At 37.0% G+C, this 15,702-nt stretch overlaps 1 protein-coding gene across 4 annotated transcripts in view; it reads left to right on the top strand.

Annotated features, from left to right (window-relative positions):
- Sass6 (SAS-6 centriolar assembly protein) overlaps positions 1 to 15,053 on the top strand; it is a 29,294-nt gene extending 14,241 nt beyond the window's left edge. For 2 of the 4 annotated variants that reach the window (XM_042678780.1, XM_042678782.1), the window contains 9 exons: positions 3,587 to 3,781; positions 3,881 to 3,970; positions 4,047 to 4,226; positions 4,626 to 4,707; positions 5,792 to 5,928; positions 8,070 to 8,198; positions 11,085 to 11,167; positions 13,576 to 13,670; positions 13,836 to 14,474. In XM_042678780.1, the coding sequence (XP_042534714.1) occupies positions 3,587 to 3,781; positions 3,881 to 3,970; positions 4,047 to 4,226; positions 4,626 to 4,707; positions 5,792 to 5,928; positions 8,070 to 8,198; positions 11,085 to 11,167; positions 13,576 to 13,670; positions 13,836 to 13,939 (1,095 nt within the window). In that variant the 3' untranslated portion in view covers positions 13,940 to 14,474. Of the gene's footprint in view, positions 1 to 3,586; positions 3,782 to 3,880; positions 3,971 to 4,046; positions 4,227 to 4,625; positions 4,708 to 5,791; positions 5,929 to 8,069; positions 8,199 to 11,084; positions 11,168 to 13,575; positions 13,671 to 13,835; positions 14,475 to 15,024 lie in introns of those variants that run through there. The other 2 variants (XM_042678781.1, XM_042678785.1) reach the window with 2 other exon arrangements.
- Positions 15,054 to 15,702: the final 649 nt, after the last annotated feature.

Consider the following 15,702-nt stretch of genomic DNA (forward strand, 5'->3'; position numbering starts at 1 on the left):
TAGGTTTTTTTTAAAACGTATTATATTTAAGAAGAAAGGTTGGCTGGGCCTAGTGGTTCACAATCCCAACTACTTGGAAGGTGAAGTTAGGAAGATTAGGCTAGAGACCATTCTGGGCAAAAAAAAGCTTGAGGAGGCCCTATCTGAAAGCCAGGCACGATAGTGCTGTCTTGTAATCTCAGCTCTGTGGAGGTATAGTGGGATGAATGAAGTAAACTGGTAGACTCAGACAGATATGTGAGACGCTGTCTGAAAATAGGTCTATTCTATTACTATATGCAATTATATAAGGACTAGGCAATTTATATAAGGACTTTTGTGAAGAGTAAATAAAATCATTTATATAGTATGTTTTATGTTGTTTTTGAAACATGGTCTTGCTAGGTAGCCCAGTCTGGTCAGACAAACTGAGCAGTTTTAAGACATTTTTTGAGAAAAAAAATTTGTACATATAAGGTCAGAAAAATCTCAACTATAGATCTTGGCTACTCTTAGACTCATTTAGGAAGATAGAAAATTATTTTTATAAATTTAGTTGTAATTCATTCATAAATCAAGATTGTTTCACTTGGTGTGATTAATTAGTAATATGTTTTATCATTGCAATCCAAATTTATAATTTACATATACCGTTAGAAAGACCTTTATGTCTTTTAAAAAATGTCTGTCTTAGGTACTTATGATTAGTAAAGACTGGTTTTTTTTTTTGAGACTTGGTCTGGTTTTATGCCACCCAGGCTGGCGTTGAATTAGCAGTCTTCTGTCTCAGACTGTGGCTGTGGGCCATCAACCCTAGCTTTGAGGGTATTTAACAATTTTAATTCTTATTTACTTTCTCCTTCTGTAGGGAGTGGGGAGTGGCATCTAGGGACTTGAACTGAGTCTGAGCTTTTGTCCTCTAGGCTAGCACTCTACTACTTGAGCCACAGCTTCACTAGAAAATTTTTGATGGTTGTTTGGAGATAAGAACTTTCCTGCTGGGGCTGGGAAGGTGGCTCAGTGGTAGAGTGCTTGCCTTGCATGTGTGAGGCCCTGGGTTCGATTCCTCAGCACCACATACACAGAAAAAGCTGGAAGTGGGTGCTGTGGCTCAAGTGGTAGAGCGCTAGCCTTGAGCTGAAGAGCTAAGGGACAGTGCCCAGGCCCAGAGTTCAGGCCCAGGACCGGACACCCCTGCCCCCCCCCCCCCCCCCGCCATTTTCTTTGTTGTTTTGTCTTCTTTTTGTTTCGCTTGTTTATCTGTCTTTGGGAGGGAAAGGAGGTGGTAACAGAACTGGAGGGACAAAGGGTGAACAAATGCAGCGGTAATGCTCACTAGACACTATGTTGAAAATGAACTGTATAACTTGTGGGTGGGCATAGGAAGGAAAAACTGGGAGGGAGCCAGGAAGGGGTGACATCCAAAAAGAAATGTTACTCATTACTTACATAACTGTAACCCTTTTGTACACCACCTCTATAATAATAGAAAAATAAATATTAAGAAAACCTTATAAAATGAAGATATAGAGAGAATAGAATATAATTTCAGAATAAAAGAACATTCTCCCACAAACTTATTAAATTCCTTTTAAACTAAAAAAAAGGTATTTGAGTTTGATTTTGTACACTGTTTTTGTAGCAATCTAAAGAATAAAAAAGATCTTTCAGGGCTCTGGGGGGGGGAGAATTTCTTCCCTCATATTCTTCAACTTATTTTTTTTAACTTAGTCATAAATTTACTCCCTTTAATTTTTCCCTTTTTCTTTTTTTAATTTTATTTTTATTTTTTTTGCTGGTCGTGGAGCATGAACTCTGGGCCTGAGCACTGTTGTGAGCTCTTCAGCTCAAGGCTAGCACTCTACCACTTGAGCCATAGCACCCACTTCCAGCTTTTTCTTTTTTTTTTGGGGGGGGGGGGGTCCATTGGTGTGGCCTGAACTCTGGGCTTGGGTGCTGTCCCTCAGCTCAAGGCTAGCACTCTACCACCTGGCCACAGCACCACTTCCGGCTTTTTTTTTTTCTTTTTGCTTATGTGGTGCTGAGGAATCGAACCCAGGGCCTCATGCATGCAAGGCAAGCGCTCTACCACTGAGCCACCTTCCCAGCCCAAGTTCCAGCTTTTTCTGTGTATGTGGTGCTGAGGAATCAAACCCAGGGCCTCATGCATGCAAGGCAAGTGCTCTACCACTGAGCCACCTTCCCAGCCCCAATTTTTTTTTTTTTTAAGAGTAACTCACTGCAGAATATATCAGTAACTGCAGACCTGCTTCACTTGGTCATTTGATGTTCAAGTTCCCCTGCCTTCCCATTCTTGCCTTGTTTCTATTTCAGGGAACTCAAAGATTCATCTTTGAAATAACTCAAAGATTCATCTTTGAGTTTTAAAAGTAAAATAGGTTTCTGAACCTCATCTGTGCCAGTGGATTTCAGAAGCCACAGTACCAGGTAACGATAGATCATCCATCATTTGAGGGTCTGATGTGGTCAGTGAATCCATGGTGGCTGTAGTATTGTTGAGGTGTTGACCAATTGAAATACAATATTAGTGTGCATTATAATGAACAATCTGCTCCAGCATTGCAATGGAGCTGGAAGCAGGAATCAACAGTCACAGAGAAACTTTTCAAGTGCTGTGAGGACACAGGATTCAGATTATTTGTCCATGGTATTTCTTCTGACCAGTTGTAGCCATTGTCCACCAGGTCCTAAAGTTGTGGTGAATAACAAAGATCACCCCAATCTTGGGTTTCCGAGGTCATTGTTAGGGATTGCATACTCCTTTTTGTCATCACCTTTGAGGCAGTGCTACTCATTATGGGATTTGGATTTTCGCTTTGAAAGGTTGGTTGGTTTCAGCCAAGGATGATGATGTAGTTTCAAAAGCATCCTTGGAGAAATGGTAAAAATGGATCAGCAACTTCTTTCCAATACTCCTTGGGAACGATTATTTAAAATGGCTGCCTTCTCAGCAAAATCCATGAAGAATCCCAAGGTAGGAGCAGGATGCTTTCATTGAAGGAAATTTAAGAAGCCTAGGATAAGTTCCAAGTTAAAGGATTGGAAACACCTAGACATTCAATTTTCACTCAGATGCTGATAAGAGATGTACTAGTGCCAGGTGCCCGTGGCTCACACCTGCAATCCTAGCTACTCAGGAGGCTGAAATCTGAGGATTGCGATTCAAAGCCAGCCCGGGCAGGAAAGTCCATGGGACTCTTATCTCCAATTAACCACCAGAAAACCAGAAGTGGCGCTGTGGCTCAAGGCGCTAGCCTTGAGCTGAAGAGCTCAGGGACAGTGCCCAGGCCCAGAGTTAAAGCCTCACATCTGACAAAAAAAAAAAAAAAAAGATATACTAGCAAAACCAAACCATAGCTGCTTTCAGATACGTGTAGATTATCTCCTCCTGCCTTTTCGGCAAAATCTAGAACTGTAACAGCAGAGCAGAATGCTTTCAATCAATGCTGACTCAAAACGTTCCATGACTGCAAATAATTTCTGTCACTCCTACCCAACATTTTTTATATTTTAAATACCTTAATTATTATAAGTGAACAATCTTGGGTAATTTTTTCATAATGTCTATTTTCTTTTTTTCTCATAGGAGCTGCAACGAACTAAGCAAGAAGTTCTCTCTTTGCGAAGAGAGAATTCTACCCTAGATGCTGAATGCCATGAAAAAGAAAAGCATATTAATCAGCTGCAAACAAAAGTGGCAGTTTTAGAGCAGGAAATCAAGGATAAAGACCAACTTGTTTTAAGAACAAAAGAGGCATTTGACACAATGCAGGAACAAAAGGTCTTAAATTTTTTTCTAAATAAATCAGTGACTACATTGCAAGTTGTTTCCCTAAACAAACACAAATATGCAAATTATTCATGTCTTTTTAAAAATCAGGTGGCCTTAGAAGAAAGTGGTGAGAAAAATCAGGTACAGCTGGGAAAACTTGAAGCTACAATAAAATCACTGTCAACAGAACTTCTGAAGGTTTGTTTAAAAATTTAATAGAATATTAGTATTTCAGTGTATTACATAGAGATACACATGTTAAGCTCTTTTATAGGCAAATGAGATTATTAAGAAGTTACAAGGGGATCTGAAAACTCTAATGGGTAAGTTGAAACTGAAGAATACAGTTACTATTCAGCAAGAAAAACTCTTGGCTGAGAAGGAGGAAAAATTACAAAAGGAACAGAAGGAATTACAAGATGTTGGACAATCTCTCCGAGTTAAAGAGCAAGAGGTAGTTAATATTTCAGTTTTTTGTGTAGATTATTTTGTATATAGAGTATAACAGAATTCTTAATGTGTTTTTAAAATTTCTAGTTTTTTACATTAGACAATAGGTTTGGCCTTTTTAAATGAAGTGTTTTAAAATAAAACACAACTCCTTTGACAGAGGTAATAATTCTGTTTTGGTTTGGAAAGTTAAATATGATTTAACATTGATTACTGACATATGTATGGGAGTATGATATATACATACACTTAAATATTACATTGTGGGAATAATTACATTAATTCTTTTAAATTTTCATTTAATAACAGGAGTAATCACTTATCAAGGAGTAGTAGTACATTCCTTCAGTTTTTATTTTAACCTTTATTTTCTTTGACTTATTCTGAGGATTCTATATTTCAGGTATGCAAATTACAAGAACAATTAGAAGCTACAGTTCAAAAACTTGAAGAAAGTAAGCAGCTTTTAAAAAATAATGAAAAATGTAAGTATGTTATATTTTTTAGAATGAGGTTTATAGTTTATTCTCAACTTAAAAATCTTATTTGAATTCATACAAGTTTAGGTAAATCAAGGTATTTTCATGTATAAATAAGTATGCTGTCTTAAGTTCAGTAAATTATATTATCTGCTCTTTAAGACTTATCACTATAAAGGAAATTATCATACATTAGTAATCTAAAATGAACAGTGTTGAAAATATTGACTCCAATTTATAAGTTACACTTTTAACATCTTGTTAGTTCCTGTAACTGAATATTAGACACAAATGTGAAACTTTAAACTATAACAGACATAAGGTTGAATCATGACTTCTATAGCCATTCTGGATATATTATCTTAGAAAAGTTGTCAAATTATCTTATTTTGTTCACAAAAGTATGTTTCATACTTTGGTGGGTCTTGTCCTAGGACTGTGTTCACAGTAAAAGAACTTGTAAACATTTAATAAAGAAATGGCACTTTCCTTATAATCTTAAAAATAGATAAACTGTAGATAGGTAAACTGTAACATATTGTTCTAGAGCAGAAATATATTCTTCTGAGGTGATAGAGTAATGTGTCTTGCTAAAATAAAAATATTTAATTATAAAGTCTAGACAAACCTATGTTATAACTGAAAACGTATAAAAACTTAAAACCCAAGTTAAATAAAACTCCAGACTAAAAAACTACCAGGCACTAGTGGCTCATCCCTATAATCTTAGCTATTCTGGAAACTGAGACCTGGAGGATCTTGGTTTGAAGCCAGCTGGGGCAAAAAACTCTGTTAGACTCTAGTCTGTTAGACTAGAGGCTTGGCTGAAATGGTAAAGCCATGAATAAGAGCTTCAGATCATTTATTTCAAGTCCCAGTACCAAGATGGCACGTAGGGAATAATCCTACCACTTGGAAGGCTAAGATAAGATTATAAAGTTAAGGCCAGCCTAGGCTACTTAGCATAGTGAGACTCTATTTCAGAAATCAAAGGGGAAAAAAGTAAGTATAAGTTTAAAATGCTTAAAATGCTTAGAAAAATGAAAGCAGTGAAATAAAATTTACTTTGTTTCTTATTCTCTTATTTAAGTAATCACATGGTTAAATAAAGAGCTAAATGAAAATCAGCTAGTGAGAAAGCCAGATGTATCAGGACCTTCCACCACTCCATCTGCACATGCCAGCAGCAGCACAATCAGAAGTGGAATTTCCCCTAATGTGAATGTGGTAAGATTTAAGCTAAAAATGTGAAGGATGCTAGTCAATTTTCTATAATGAAAGCAAAGATTGCTTTGAAGCTTAATAATACTAATACAAACTGGAGTTCTACAGTTACTTAGCACTGAAGCCCTTGGTAGTGGGTCATGGGCATATTTGATTTTAACAAAAAGTCTCCCTTTCAAGGGCACACTGCTTTAGAACATTTTTCATTGTGTTGAAATTTGTACTCTAGTAGCGTCAAATAGGCTGAAGAAAATAGAAAAGCATTGAATATTTTTAAAAATGATTTTCAAGATTTAGGGTTTAGATTCAAGGTTGGAATTATAATGGAAAAGCCGTAAGCTGAAATCCATCAGCAAAATTACAAAGAAGGGAATTAAGCTCTGGTAGCATGTTCTGTTGGCTCTAGAGACAGAAAGAAACTAAGACAGATGCTTTCTAGTTTCCATAACGAGATCGTTTGCTTTTTACTTACAAGGAATAGGAGAAATAGGAAAGGAAGTTCCTGCTGATTGTGGTAAGTAGGATATGTCTGTAATTCCAGCTAGTTGGGACTCAGAGACAGGAAGGCAAACAAAATGGAAAACAGAATGAGGCCCAAAGGACTTGAGGGCACAATTCAAGTGGTAGAATGCTTGTTTGAGGCCCTGAGTTCAATTCCTCACTACCACAATCACAAGAGCAACCAAGAACAGCTCCTTATACCTAGACATGGTGTACTATTATCAGCTGGTGCTAGGAATTTTACTGGTACACACAGGGAAGTCCTGGGTTCTTCTGTTAAAAATAATGGATACTTTTGGCTATCAGGAATTGGAGAGGTAAAATTCAACTTTCTAATTGAATTTTTTCCCCTTTGGTTGTAGGGCTTGAACTCAGGGCCTGGGTGATGTTGCTGAGCATTTTTGCTTAAAGCTAGTACTCTACCAACTTTAGCCACGACTCCACTTCGAGTCTTCTAGTGGTTAACTGGTGATAAGAGTCTCATGGACTTTTCTTCCCAGGCTGGCTTGGAACTGTGATCCTCAAATCTCAGCCTTCTGAGTAGCTAGGGTTACAGATGTGAGCCACCGGTTACGATGTGAGCAGTAATACATGCTAAACTCAAAAAAAGAAAAAGAAGTACCTGATGCTGAATTACAAACTTGAAAAAAATGGCTAGACTCAACTGACTGATATAACTATCTATGTGAAGGATGTGTTGTGCAACTGCTGGTATATGCAAATTACATCTCAAGATTTCTGTTTCAAGGGGTTGGAAGCGTGGTTCAATTGGTAGAGAGCTAGCCAATGAGTGAAAGCGCCACAGGTATTGAGTTCAAGTTCAATCTTGGATAAAAAAAAAAGAAAAGACTCATGTTTCAAATCAACTTTTTATGAGTCTGGTTATTGTGATGTTGCTGTATTGAAAGTTAGTGAAACCTTATTACCATTTCATTTAGTTATGAGTACTAATTGCTTTTAAGCATTCTCATAGAAAATTCTCTGCTTTATCTGTAATAAAGGCTATTGATTTATGATTTGTTCTTCCTGATACCTTTCCTGCAAATGCAGGCTAGAGTGAACCAAGATGATTCTGTGGTTTTGTTTTAACGTAAGCTCAATAGTTCGTTTGACCCAAGTTATCCCAGCCTTATACGATACAAAACAATTTTGTAGGGCTGGGATATAACTCAGAAGCAAAGCACTTGCCTAGCAAGTGTAACGTCCTAGGTTTAATCCTCAGTACCAAAAAAAGAAAAGACAAAAAAGAAATACAGTTAAAAGACAATTTTATGATACTGTGTAAGTAAATTGACCTTTGAGATATTGCTCTTTGTGTGTGTGGGGGGGGGGGGGGAGGAGGGGGTCTGGTCATGGGCCTGGACTCGGGACCTGGGCGCTGTCCCTCAGCTCTTCAGCTCAAGGCTAGCGCTCTACCACTTGAGCCACAGCTCCACTTCCGGCTTCTTTTTTTCTGCTTATGTGGTACTGAGGAATCGAACCCAGGGCCTCATGCATGCAAGGCAAGTGCTCTATCACTGAGCCGCCTTCCCATCCCTGAGAGATACTGCTCTTAACTATTACTAGCATGTGTTTTTGCTAATGGAACAACAAATGCTATTTAGAATTATGTCTCATTCTTATTTTTGTGTTTGAATTTTTAGGTTGATAGTAGACTGAATTATCCTGGCTGTGGTATTGGTTATCCTGTCTCCTCTGCATTTGCATTCCAGAATACCTTTCCTCATCCCATAGCTACCAAAAACACCATCCACCCAGTTTCAGGACCAAAGGTAGCCAAATTAACAAATTGTGGAAGAATGTAGAAACTTCCTAGTATATATTTTTTACCCTTTCAAAGTTCATTTATTGTCTGATTAATGGGTAGTGTATTAGATGAGTAAGCTACTAAATATCTAGTATATAATATTGTAAGAAATAGATGCGTTTCTTTAGTCACTGCAGTTCATAAAAATCTAGGTATTAGTCTGCCTAAACTTCTCATTTCTCCTCTTCTCTTCCATTTTTATTCACTCATCTATTTCAATCTGCAAATCTAGGATTACTGATAACGTAATACTCTTGTATTACACGTGGTAAGATATTTGGATTTTATTGCCAGAACTTAAAGGTCTGTCTCCCAGGTTTATAGCAAATTCTAAAATAGATTTTTCTTCTTTTTTTCTTTCTTAGTGGTATTGTGGATAGAACCCAAGGCCTTGAACATGCTAGGCAGGCAAGCATTCTAATACTTAATAGTTTTTTGTATATAGTAAGGTATATCATTTTGCTATCTATTTTCTGTATGTCTCATCTATTCTCTATCACTTTTGTTTTTGCCTGCCTTCTTTCCAATTAATTGTGCATTTTATTTTGTTAGAAAACAAGTGTCTGGATTGTACTTTCTTCGTGTTTTCTTAGGCTTATAACACATTTTGGTCTTACCATAAACTGTTCAAATATACTACTTCCTATATATAACATAAACCTTAAAATAATATACTTCCATTTTCTCTCTCTTGCCTTATACTTACACTGTTCACCCTGTTCATACCTTTCTTCCAGGTATGACTTACATTGTCCTACTTACTGCCATTTCTAGTAGTTTTGGACAGTTTATAAATTATGTACAATATTAATTTCTGGATTTTCTTATTTTTATTTAGAGTAGCACCTTGTGCTTTACCTTGTGAGGATTGTTCTTTCTCTTTAGCTTTACTAGAGTACATGTAAAGTACTTTCTACTCAAGGAATAGTTCAGCCCCGTTACATGCTCTGTGGATCACCTTGTGGTTTACCTTATGAGGTTTCTTCTTTCTCTTTAGCTTTACTAGAGTATATGTAAAGTACTTTCTACTCAAGGAATAGTTCAGTCTTGTTACAAAGGTATGCCCTTGCAAGGGCTTTTTATGAAAGTCTTTTTTTTTTTTTTTTTTTTTGGTCCGGTTGTGGGGCCTGAACTCTGGGCCTGGGCGCTGTCCCTCAGCTCTTCAGCTCAAGGCTAGTGCTCTACCACTTGAGCCACAGCACCATTTCCGGCTTTTTTTCTTGTTGCTTATGTGGTGCTGAGGAATCGAACCCAGGGCCTCATGCATGCAAGGCAAGCGCTCTACCACTGAGCCACCTTCCCAGCCCCATACGAAAGTATTTGTCTCTCTGCTTTTGAATCTTGGAAATTGTTCACATGTCCTCCTCATGATAAAGATCAAAAATAGGCAAGGAAAGACCACTTGAAAGAAGCCTTTTATTGGGGGAGTCTATATTGTAACACCAAGCCAGCAGCACAGGAAGGTGTGTCCAGTCTAGCTCAAGAAGAATAGCCAGCTGACTTAGTCACAAGAGGAGGACATGGTAGGGTGATGGCAGTAGTAAAGGTAACACAGCAGAGACAGGATGGCTCAGGAGTACCAGAGAGCAACAGGAGTGCAAACAACCAAGACTGTTATGGTCTGAAGAGGAGAAACTGCAGGCCCTTGTCACAAGCCTTAAGGAACAAAGTCCCACAGACCCCAGGACTCTTCAGGACCACTAACACTTGCAGCACTGCCTGCTGCTGCAGCTCACTGCTGCTGGAAGCCAAGCATTTACAATAGCTACCAAGTGTCATTGTCTCTAGTGGTTCAAATCCCTGAGCAATAATCCTCCAATCTAAGTGACTAGAGCCACAAGTCTCCCAGCAGTAGGTCCCAGGTGTCACAGCTTGGAGCTTTAAGCCTCTGGGTGTGGTGGTCCATCCCCTGGGCCTTAAGGGCCAGCATGGAAACACTGATTTCTCTACCACTATTCCCATCCTGGTAGAAGAAAACCTCTGATTGGTAACTCATCTCCCTCAACTGTAATATTGATCTCCATCTAGCAATTTTTCTGCACCAGTTAGGAAAACATCTCCAGTTCAAAAGCTAACTGTTGAAAGTTTCCTGTGTCTCAGGGACTGAGTCCTATACTGTGTATGTTCAGTCTGGGAATATGCTTTTAATTTGTTCTACCCAGTTGCCTGGTTGTTTATAATCTATTTGTATATAAAGCTATAATGTAAACTTTAATACAGAACTAGAATTTTTCCTTAATGTTAATAGCCAAGTACAGAGCTATATATCTTCCTAATTTATAATTTTATAGTATTAAACTAATGTTGGTCTATTTTATTATGACATGTACTAAAAATGGATAGTCATTTTCTCATACCTTCTTTATATGAAAGTAGTCATTTTGCTTGATATGCTGGTAAAGTGATTTGTGTTTATAGATTTTTAAAATAGGATCCATTTATACCTTCCTAGTCAAAAAAGACTTGCTGCTTTCAATAAAGTATGTTAGGTGCTGATATTTAATTGTGCATAGATAAATAAATTTATTTCAAAATCCAAACTCAAAGATCTAGCATTCTTAACTAAAAGAGAAAATTATAGTCTTGAAAGTTCTTCGAAAGGGAATTCTCAGAATGCATGCGGTGAATGCATTATTGTGGTAGTGGATACTTGTTTGAATGTGTTGGTGTTTAGACAGGAATTTTGTTTAATAAGAAGTAGGATTCTTTCTATGAAGTCTCAGTAGAATATGCTTGTGGTGTAAAATGTAGGCAAAAACCTCTATTTTTAGGATCTAGATTTAATGGAATGAAAATATAACCTCCTGTCTCTGTTCCACTTCAGTTATATGAGGCGTTTTCTTCTTCACAGGTTCAGTTTAACTTGCAGTTTACAAAACCAGATGCTCAGTCAGGAACAACTAGTACCATGCCTGGCTCAACAGATAAGGAAAAGTAAGTATTTATTGACATAAAATTTAATGTTGGTAGTTTGTTAGTCATAATGAAGGATTCTTACCAGTACTTGAAAGGAGTTGTGTCTCTATTTGGGATATTGTAGGATGAAAACTTAGTCTGAATTGCTTTTAGCTATAAAAAAGTGGTTTCATGTATGTATTTTTAAACTATGGGATCCCTTTAGAAATACAGTAAGTTTTATCATGAAAGTTTCTCTTACATAGCTAGAGGCTTCGCTTTGTAGTGTTTCTTGGGTGCCTAGATAGACATCCATCTCTCTCTCACCGATTTATATAGTAAATACGAGTAGAAAAGGCTTGTAAAATTATTCTCTAGATACTACAAAATTTAATGCCAATTTGTGACTTTTGTTCCACCTGTTCAGAGTCTTAAGTTTTTATTTTATTTTTAAATTTTGATTTTTTTTTTATGCTGATCCTGGGCTTAAATTCAATCTGGGTGCTGTCTCTGAGCTTTTTTCTCCCAACGCTAGTGTTTTACCACTTGGTCTACAGCCTAATTTCTGGCTAAGCATCTCATTATGGCTTTAAATCTTAATTCTCCTGAGCAACTGGGTTAAAGGTGTAAGACACCATCACCCAGCAAGAATATTTATTTATTGTAAAGTTAGTTAAGATCCCTCGTTGGGGGTCTTCAAGTTAATTTAAATCTTTATTCACTTAAAATTCAATGGTCTTAAGACCTTCCTGCTAACACTCATCATGAGCAACACCATTCCCTTACATTGTAAAATAAATTACAAATATAGCTCCAGACAGCAGTTTTTTATCTCAGCTCTCTAAATTTATTCATTAAGTGTTCTAAAATAGCCAGTTGCAAGAGTTAAAATGGTTTGTGAACTTCTTTGCTAGGAAAGGATCAGAACCTTTTGAAGACATTTACTATATTTTACAGATGCTCAAGATGCTCATAAGGCAGAGTACCTATAATTCATATTATAGAATATGATAATGCTTATGTATCAATGTATCACAGAAACCAAGACCTCTTTTAAGAGACTTTTTACAGAAAAATAGGACTTGTGTGTGTGTGTGTGTGTGTGTGTGTATTGCGAGATCCTCTGACATTTGTTCTCTATTACTCTTCTAATTGAACCATGCCTTAGCATAGCCTTTTTGCTGGTTAATCAGAGATAAAGTTTTGAGAAATTTCCTGCTGCAGTTGACTTTGAGTATTTGTTTTTATGAGTTGATCATGGGGCTTGAACTCAGGGCCTAGGTGCTGTCCTTGAGCTTTTTTTGCTCACAGCTACTGCTCTATCTCTTTGAGCCACATCATCACTTCCGGTTTTCTGTTGGTTAATTGGAGATAAAAGGCTCACGGACTTGCCTGTCCTGGCTGGCTTCAAACTCTGATCCTCAGATCTCAGCCTCCTAAATCGCTAGGATTACCAGTACCCAGCTTTAAGTTCTTATTCCAAGTGTAATACTAGGGAAATTGATAACTGTACAGTTTTAGAAAGTAATGAGTGCATACTAAGTAGAAAGGGAGAAAATACAGAAATACCCATTTATTTTTTGAAGTCCCACATTTGAATTCATCTAACCAGAATTCCTAATTTGATAATGCTTTAAAACATTATAAGAATTTTAAGAGCTTTTGTTAAGGAGCAAAGAAATATTCGCCAATTTGATGAAAAATGTCTGCAATCCTAGTACTTGGTATGTTGTTGTAGAAGGATCCACAAGTTTGAAGCCAGAGTGAGCTGCATATGTAATTCATACTGTAGGTGACACCTTTGTCAAAAAAAACCCTTCATTTTAAATGAGATAGAAATGACAGAATTTAGGATATTCTCAAGGCATGTACACATGTACATAGGTAGTATATTGTCATTTATGTGCTATTTAAAGTTTTATAATATTCAAAATTTTTAACTTCTCTTAATAATCCTTATTCCAGCCCTTTTTTAGTTTATATTTGGTTATATACAGCTAAATTATTTTCATAAGCCAGTGAATATGATCTGAAGCAAGTCAAGCTTTCACATAGCTTACTAGTTTTCGTTTTATGGGGTAGACAGTGCTGGAGCTCAGACCCTGGGACCTTCATGCATATTGGCATGCACTGCCACTAAGTGACCCCGCCCCATTTATGCTTTCTTGTGTGTCCTGTGGATTAGTATTCTTTGCCTGAAATGCTTGAAACCAGGTTTTGTTTTTTTATATTTACATATAGACATATTTTGGGAATTAGACTCATGTCTTCACACAAAATTTGTTTCTTTTGCATATATCCTGAAGGTAATTTAGGTTGTGCACTTCGGTTTGACTCATGTGAGGCAAATGTGGAATTTTCCACTTTTGTAGTATCTATGTTGGCTCTCAAAATTTGAATTTGTGGATTATAATCTATATTTGAGGTAATTAGTATTTTTTTTTAAGTGGTGAAAATTTAGGGCTGGAATCTAAATACTTGAAGAAAAGAGAAGATAGCATTCCTTTACGTGGACTCAGCCAGAATCTACTTAGTAATGCAGGTAAGACCTTTTGGACTGGGTGGTATATAGTACTGGGTGGCATAGAGGACTGGGTGGTATAGAGGACTGGGTGGTATAGAGGACTGGGTGGTATAGAGGACTGGGTGGTATAGAGGACTGGGTTGTATAGGTAAATAACTGTTCTTTCTTGCCCCCCACTTGCAGAACATCAGAAAGATGGCACATTAGGGGCATTACAGACGTCTTCTAAACCCACGGTGCTCCCCTCCACATCTGCCTATTTTCCTGGGCAGTTACCCAGCAGTTAATCCTGGCCTCACCGGCTGTTTTGTACTGACACTTCAGAAACTCAGGTGGTTTAAAAATTATGTTTAACCTAAGTCAAATCTTAACTAAGCAAGTTTCAAATTTTACTTGAGCTACCTACTGTTTGGCCAACATATAATTCTGCTGCTGTTATGGCAGCTATTTTATCGCCACAAATTTGTACTTGGGATTGGCATAGATTCTAAGTCAATACTTTTATTTTTATTTTTTTGGTTTGTGAACATGTTCTATAAAGTAATATGAATTTTATTAAGTTTTCAGAAATTAAGTTCTAAGAAAGGAATTGTTATAATTGACATTCTAATCATATTACAAAATTGAGTTAATTGAATCTGGCCAGAGAGTATGAGAGGAAGAACTGATATTTATGTGAAAGGAAAATACTTTGAAATGAGTAAAATAAAGTTTTCACCATCACAAACAAAAATGACTTTTTTTCAAAAACAGTTAAATTAGCTATTGTCTATAAAATATATAAATTTTTTTTTCCTTTTTGTTAGTACTGGGGCTTGAACTCAGTGCCTGGGCACTTAGCTTTTTTGCTCAAGGCTGGCACTCTACCATTTGAGCCACAAGTCTTCTGGCCTTTTTTTGGTGGTTAATTGGAGGTAAGAGTCTCACAGATTTTCCTGCCTAAGCTGTCTTTGAAGTGCAGTCTTCAGATCTCAGCCTCCTGAGTAGTTAGGATTATAGGGGTATGAGCCACTGGCTCCTGGCTATAAAATAATCTTGATAAACAATTCCACTAGCGGTTTTTTATGTGATCAGATTAAGGATAGACAGCCTTAGTCTCATGAACTGGAAGTTTATAGAAGTTTAGTGTTTCCTGAAAGTTTAATCATCAAACTGTTCTTAATTTGGAATTTTGCTACTCGGTGAAATATTTGCCATCATTGAATTTGTGTGTGTATGTGCATGCCAGTGCCAGTAATGAGGCTTGAATTCAGGGCTTAGGTGCTATCATCAGCTAGTTTGCCCAAGGCTGACACTACTTGAGCCATAACTCGTTGCTTTTTTTCTTTTTGGTGGCTAACTGGAAATGTCATGGATTTTCCTACCTGGGCAGGAAAGATCCTCACATCTCCGTCTCCTAACTAGCTAGGATTACAGGTGAGAGCCACCAGTGCCCAGCCTTATTGAAATATTTTTTAACTTGATATTGTACAAAATATTTACTATAAGAACATGATTATTCATTGTATGTTTCATAGTATCAAAATTGGCATTTTTACTGTTTTTTAATAAAGGGAAGTAACTACTATAACCTACCTCTTATTACTGAAAAATTTGAATAACTGTTCCTTGGGAAAAAAAATAATGTAGTTTTAAAATCCACCCTGGACCACAGAATACATGTTTTCTTATTGACACCAAAAGCAGGAATGGGGAGCCTTACTGCCGAAGGCCCGTCATTTGAGGGCCATACAAAATTTCAACAGGGCCAGGGTTAAGGACAACCAGTAAGCATCATGTTCATCCTGTTATGTACCAAATGATTTCAAGGGCCATATGTAGTCAGTAGGCTAGAGGTTTCCCCACCACTGCAACAGAAACAAACATTCTAAGAATCCTCTAAGTGTCCCCTCTGTACAGCATTTTTCAATAAAAAACACTCAAATTTTAAAAAAAGAATCCTCTAATTCAACTGTTTATAAACTAGTAATGCTTATGTGAGAAATTGTTTTTATGTACTTACAGATGAGGAAAAAGATAATTCAATGATTACCACTGTCACTGAGTTCAC

Source organism: Dipodomys spectabilis, unplaced genomic scaffold, assembly GCF_019054845.1.
Source record: "Dipodomys spectabilis isolate Male_0828 unplaced genomic scaffold, ASM1905484v1 ptg000002l, whole genome shotgun sequence".
Classification (NCBI taxonomy): Eukaryota; Metazoa; Chordata; class Mammalia; order Rodentia; family Heteromyidae; genus Dipodomys; species Dipodomys spectabilis.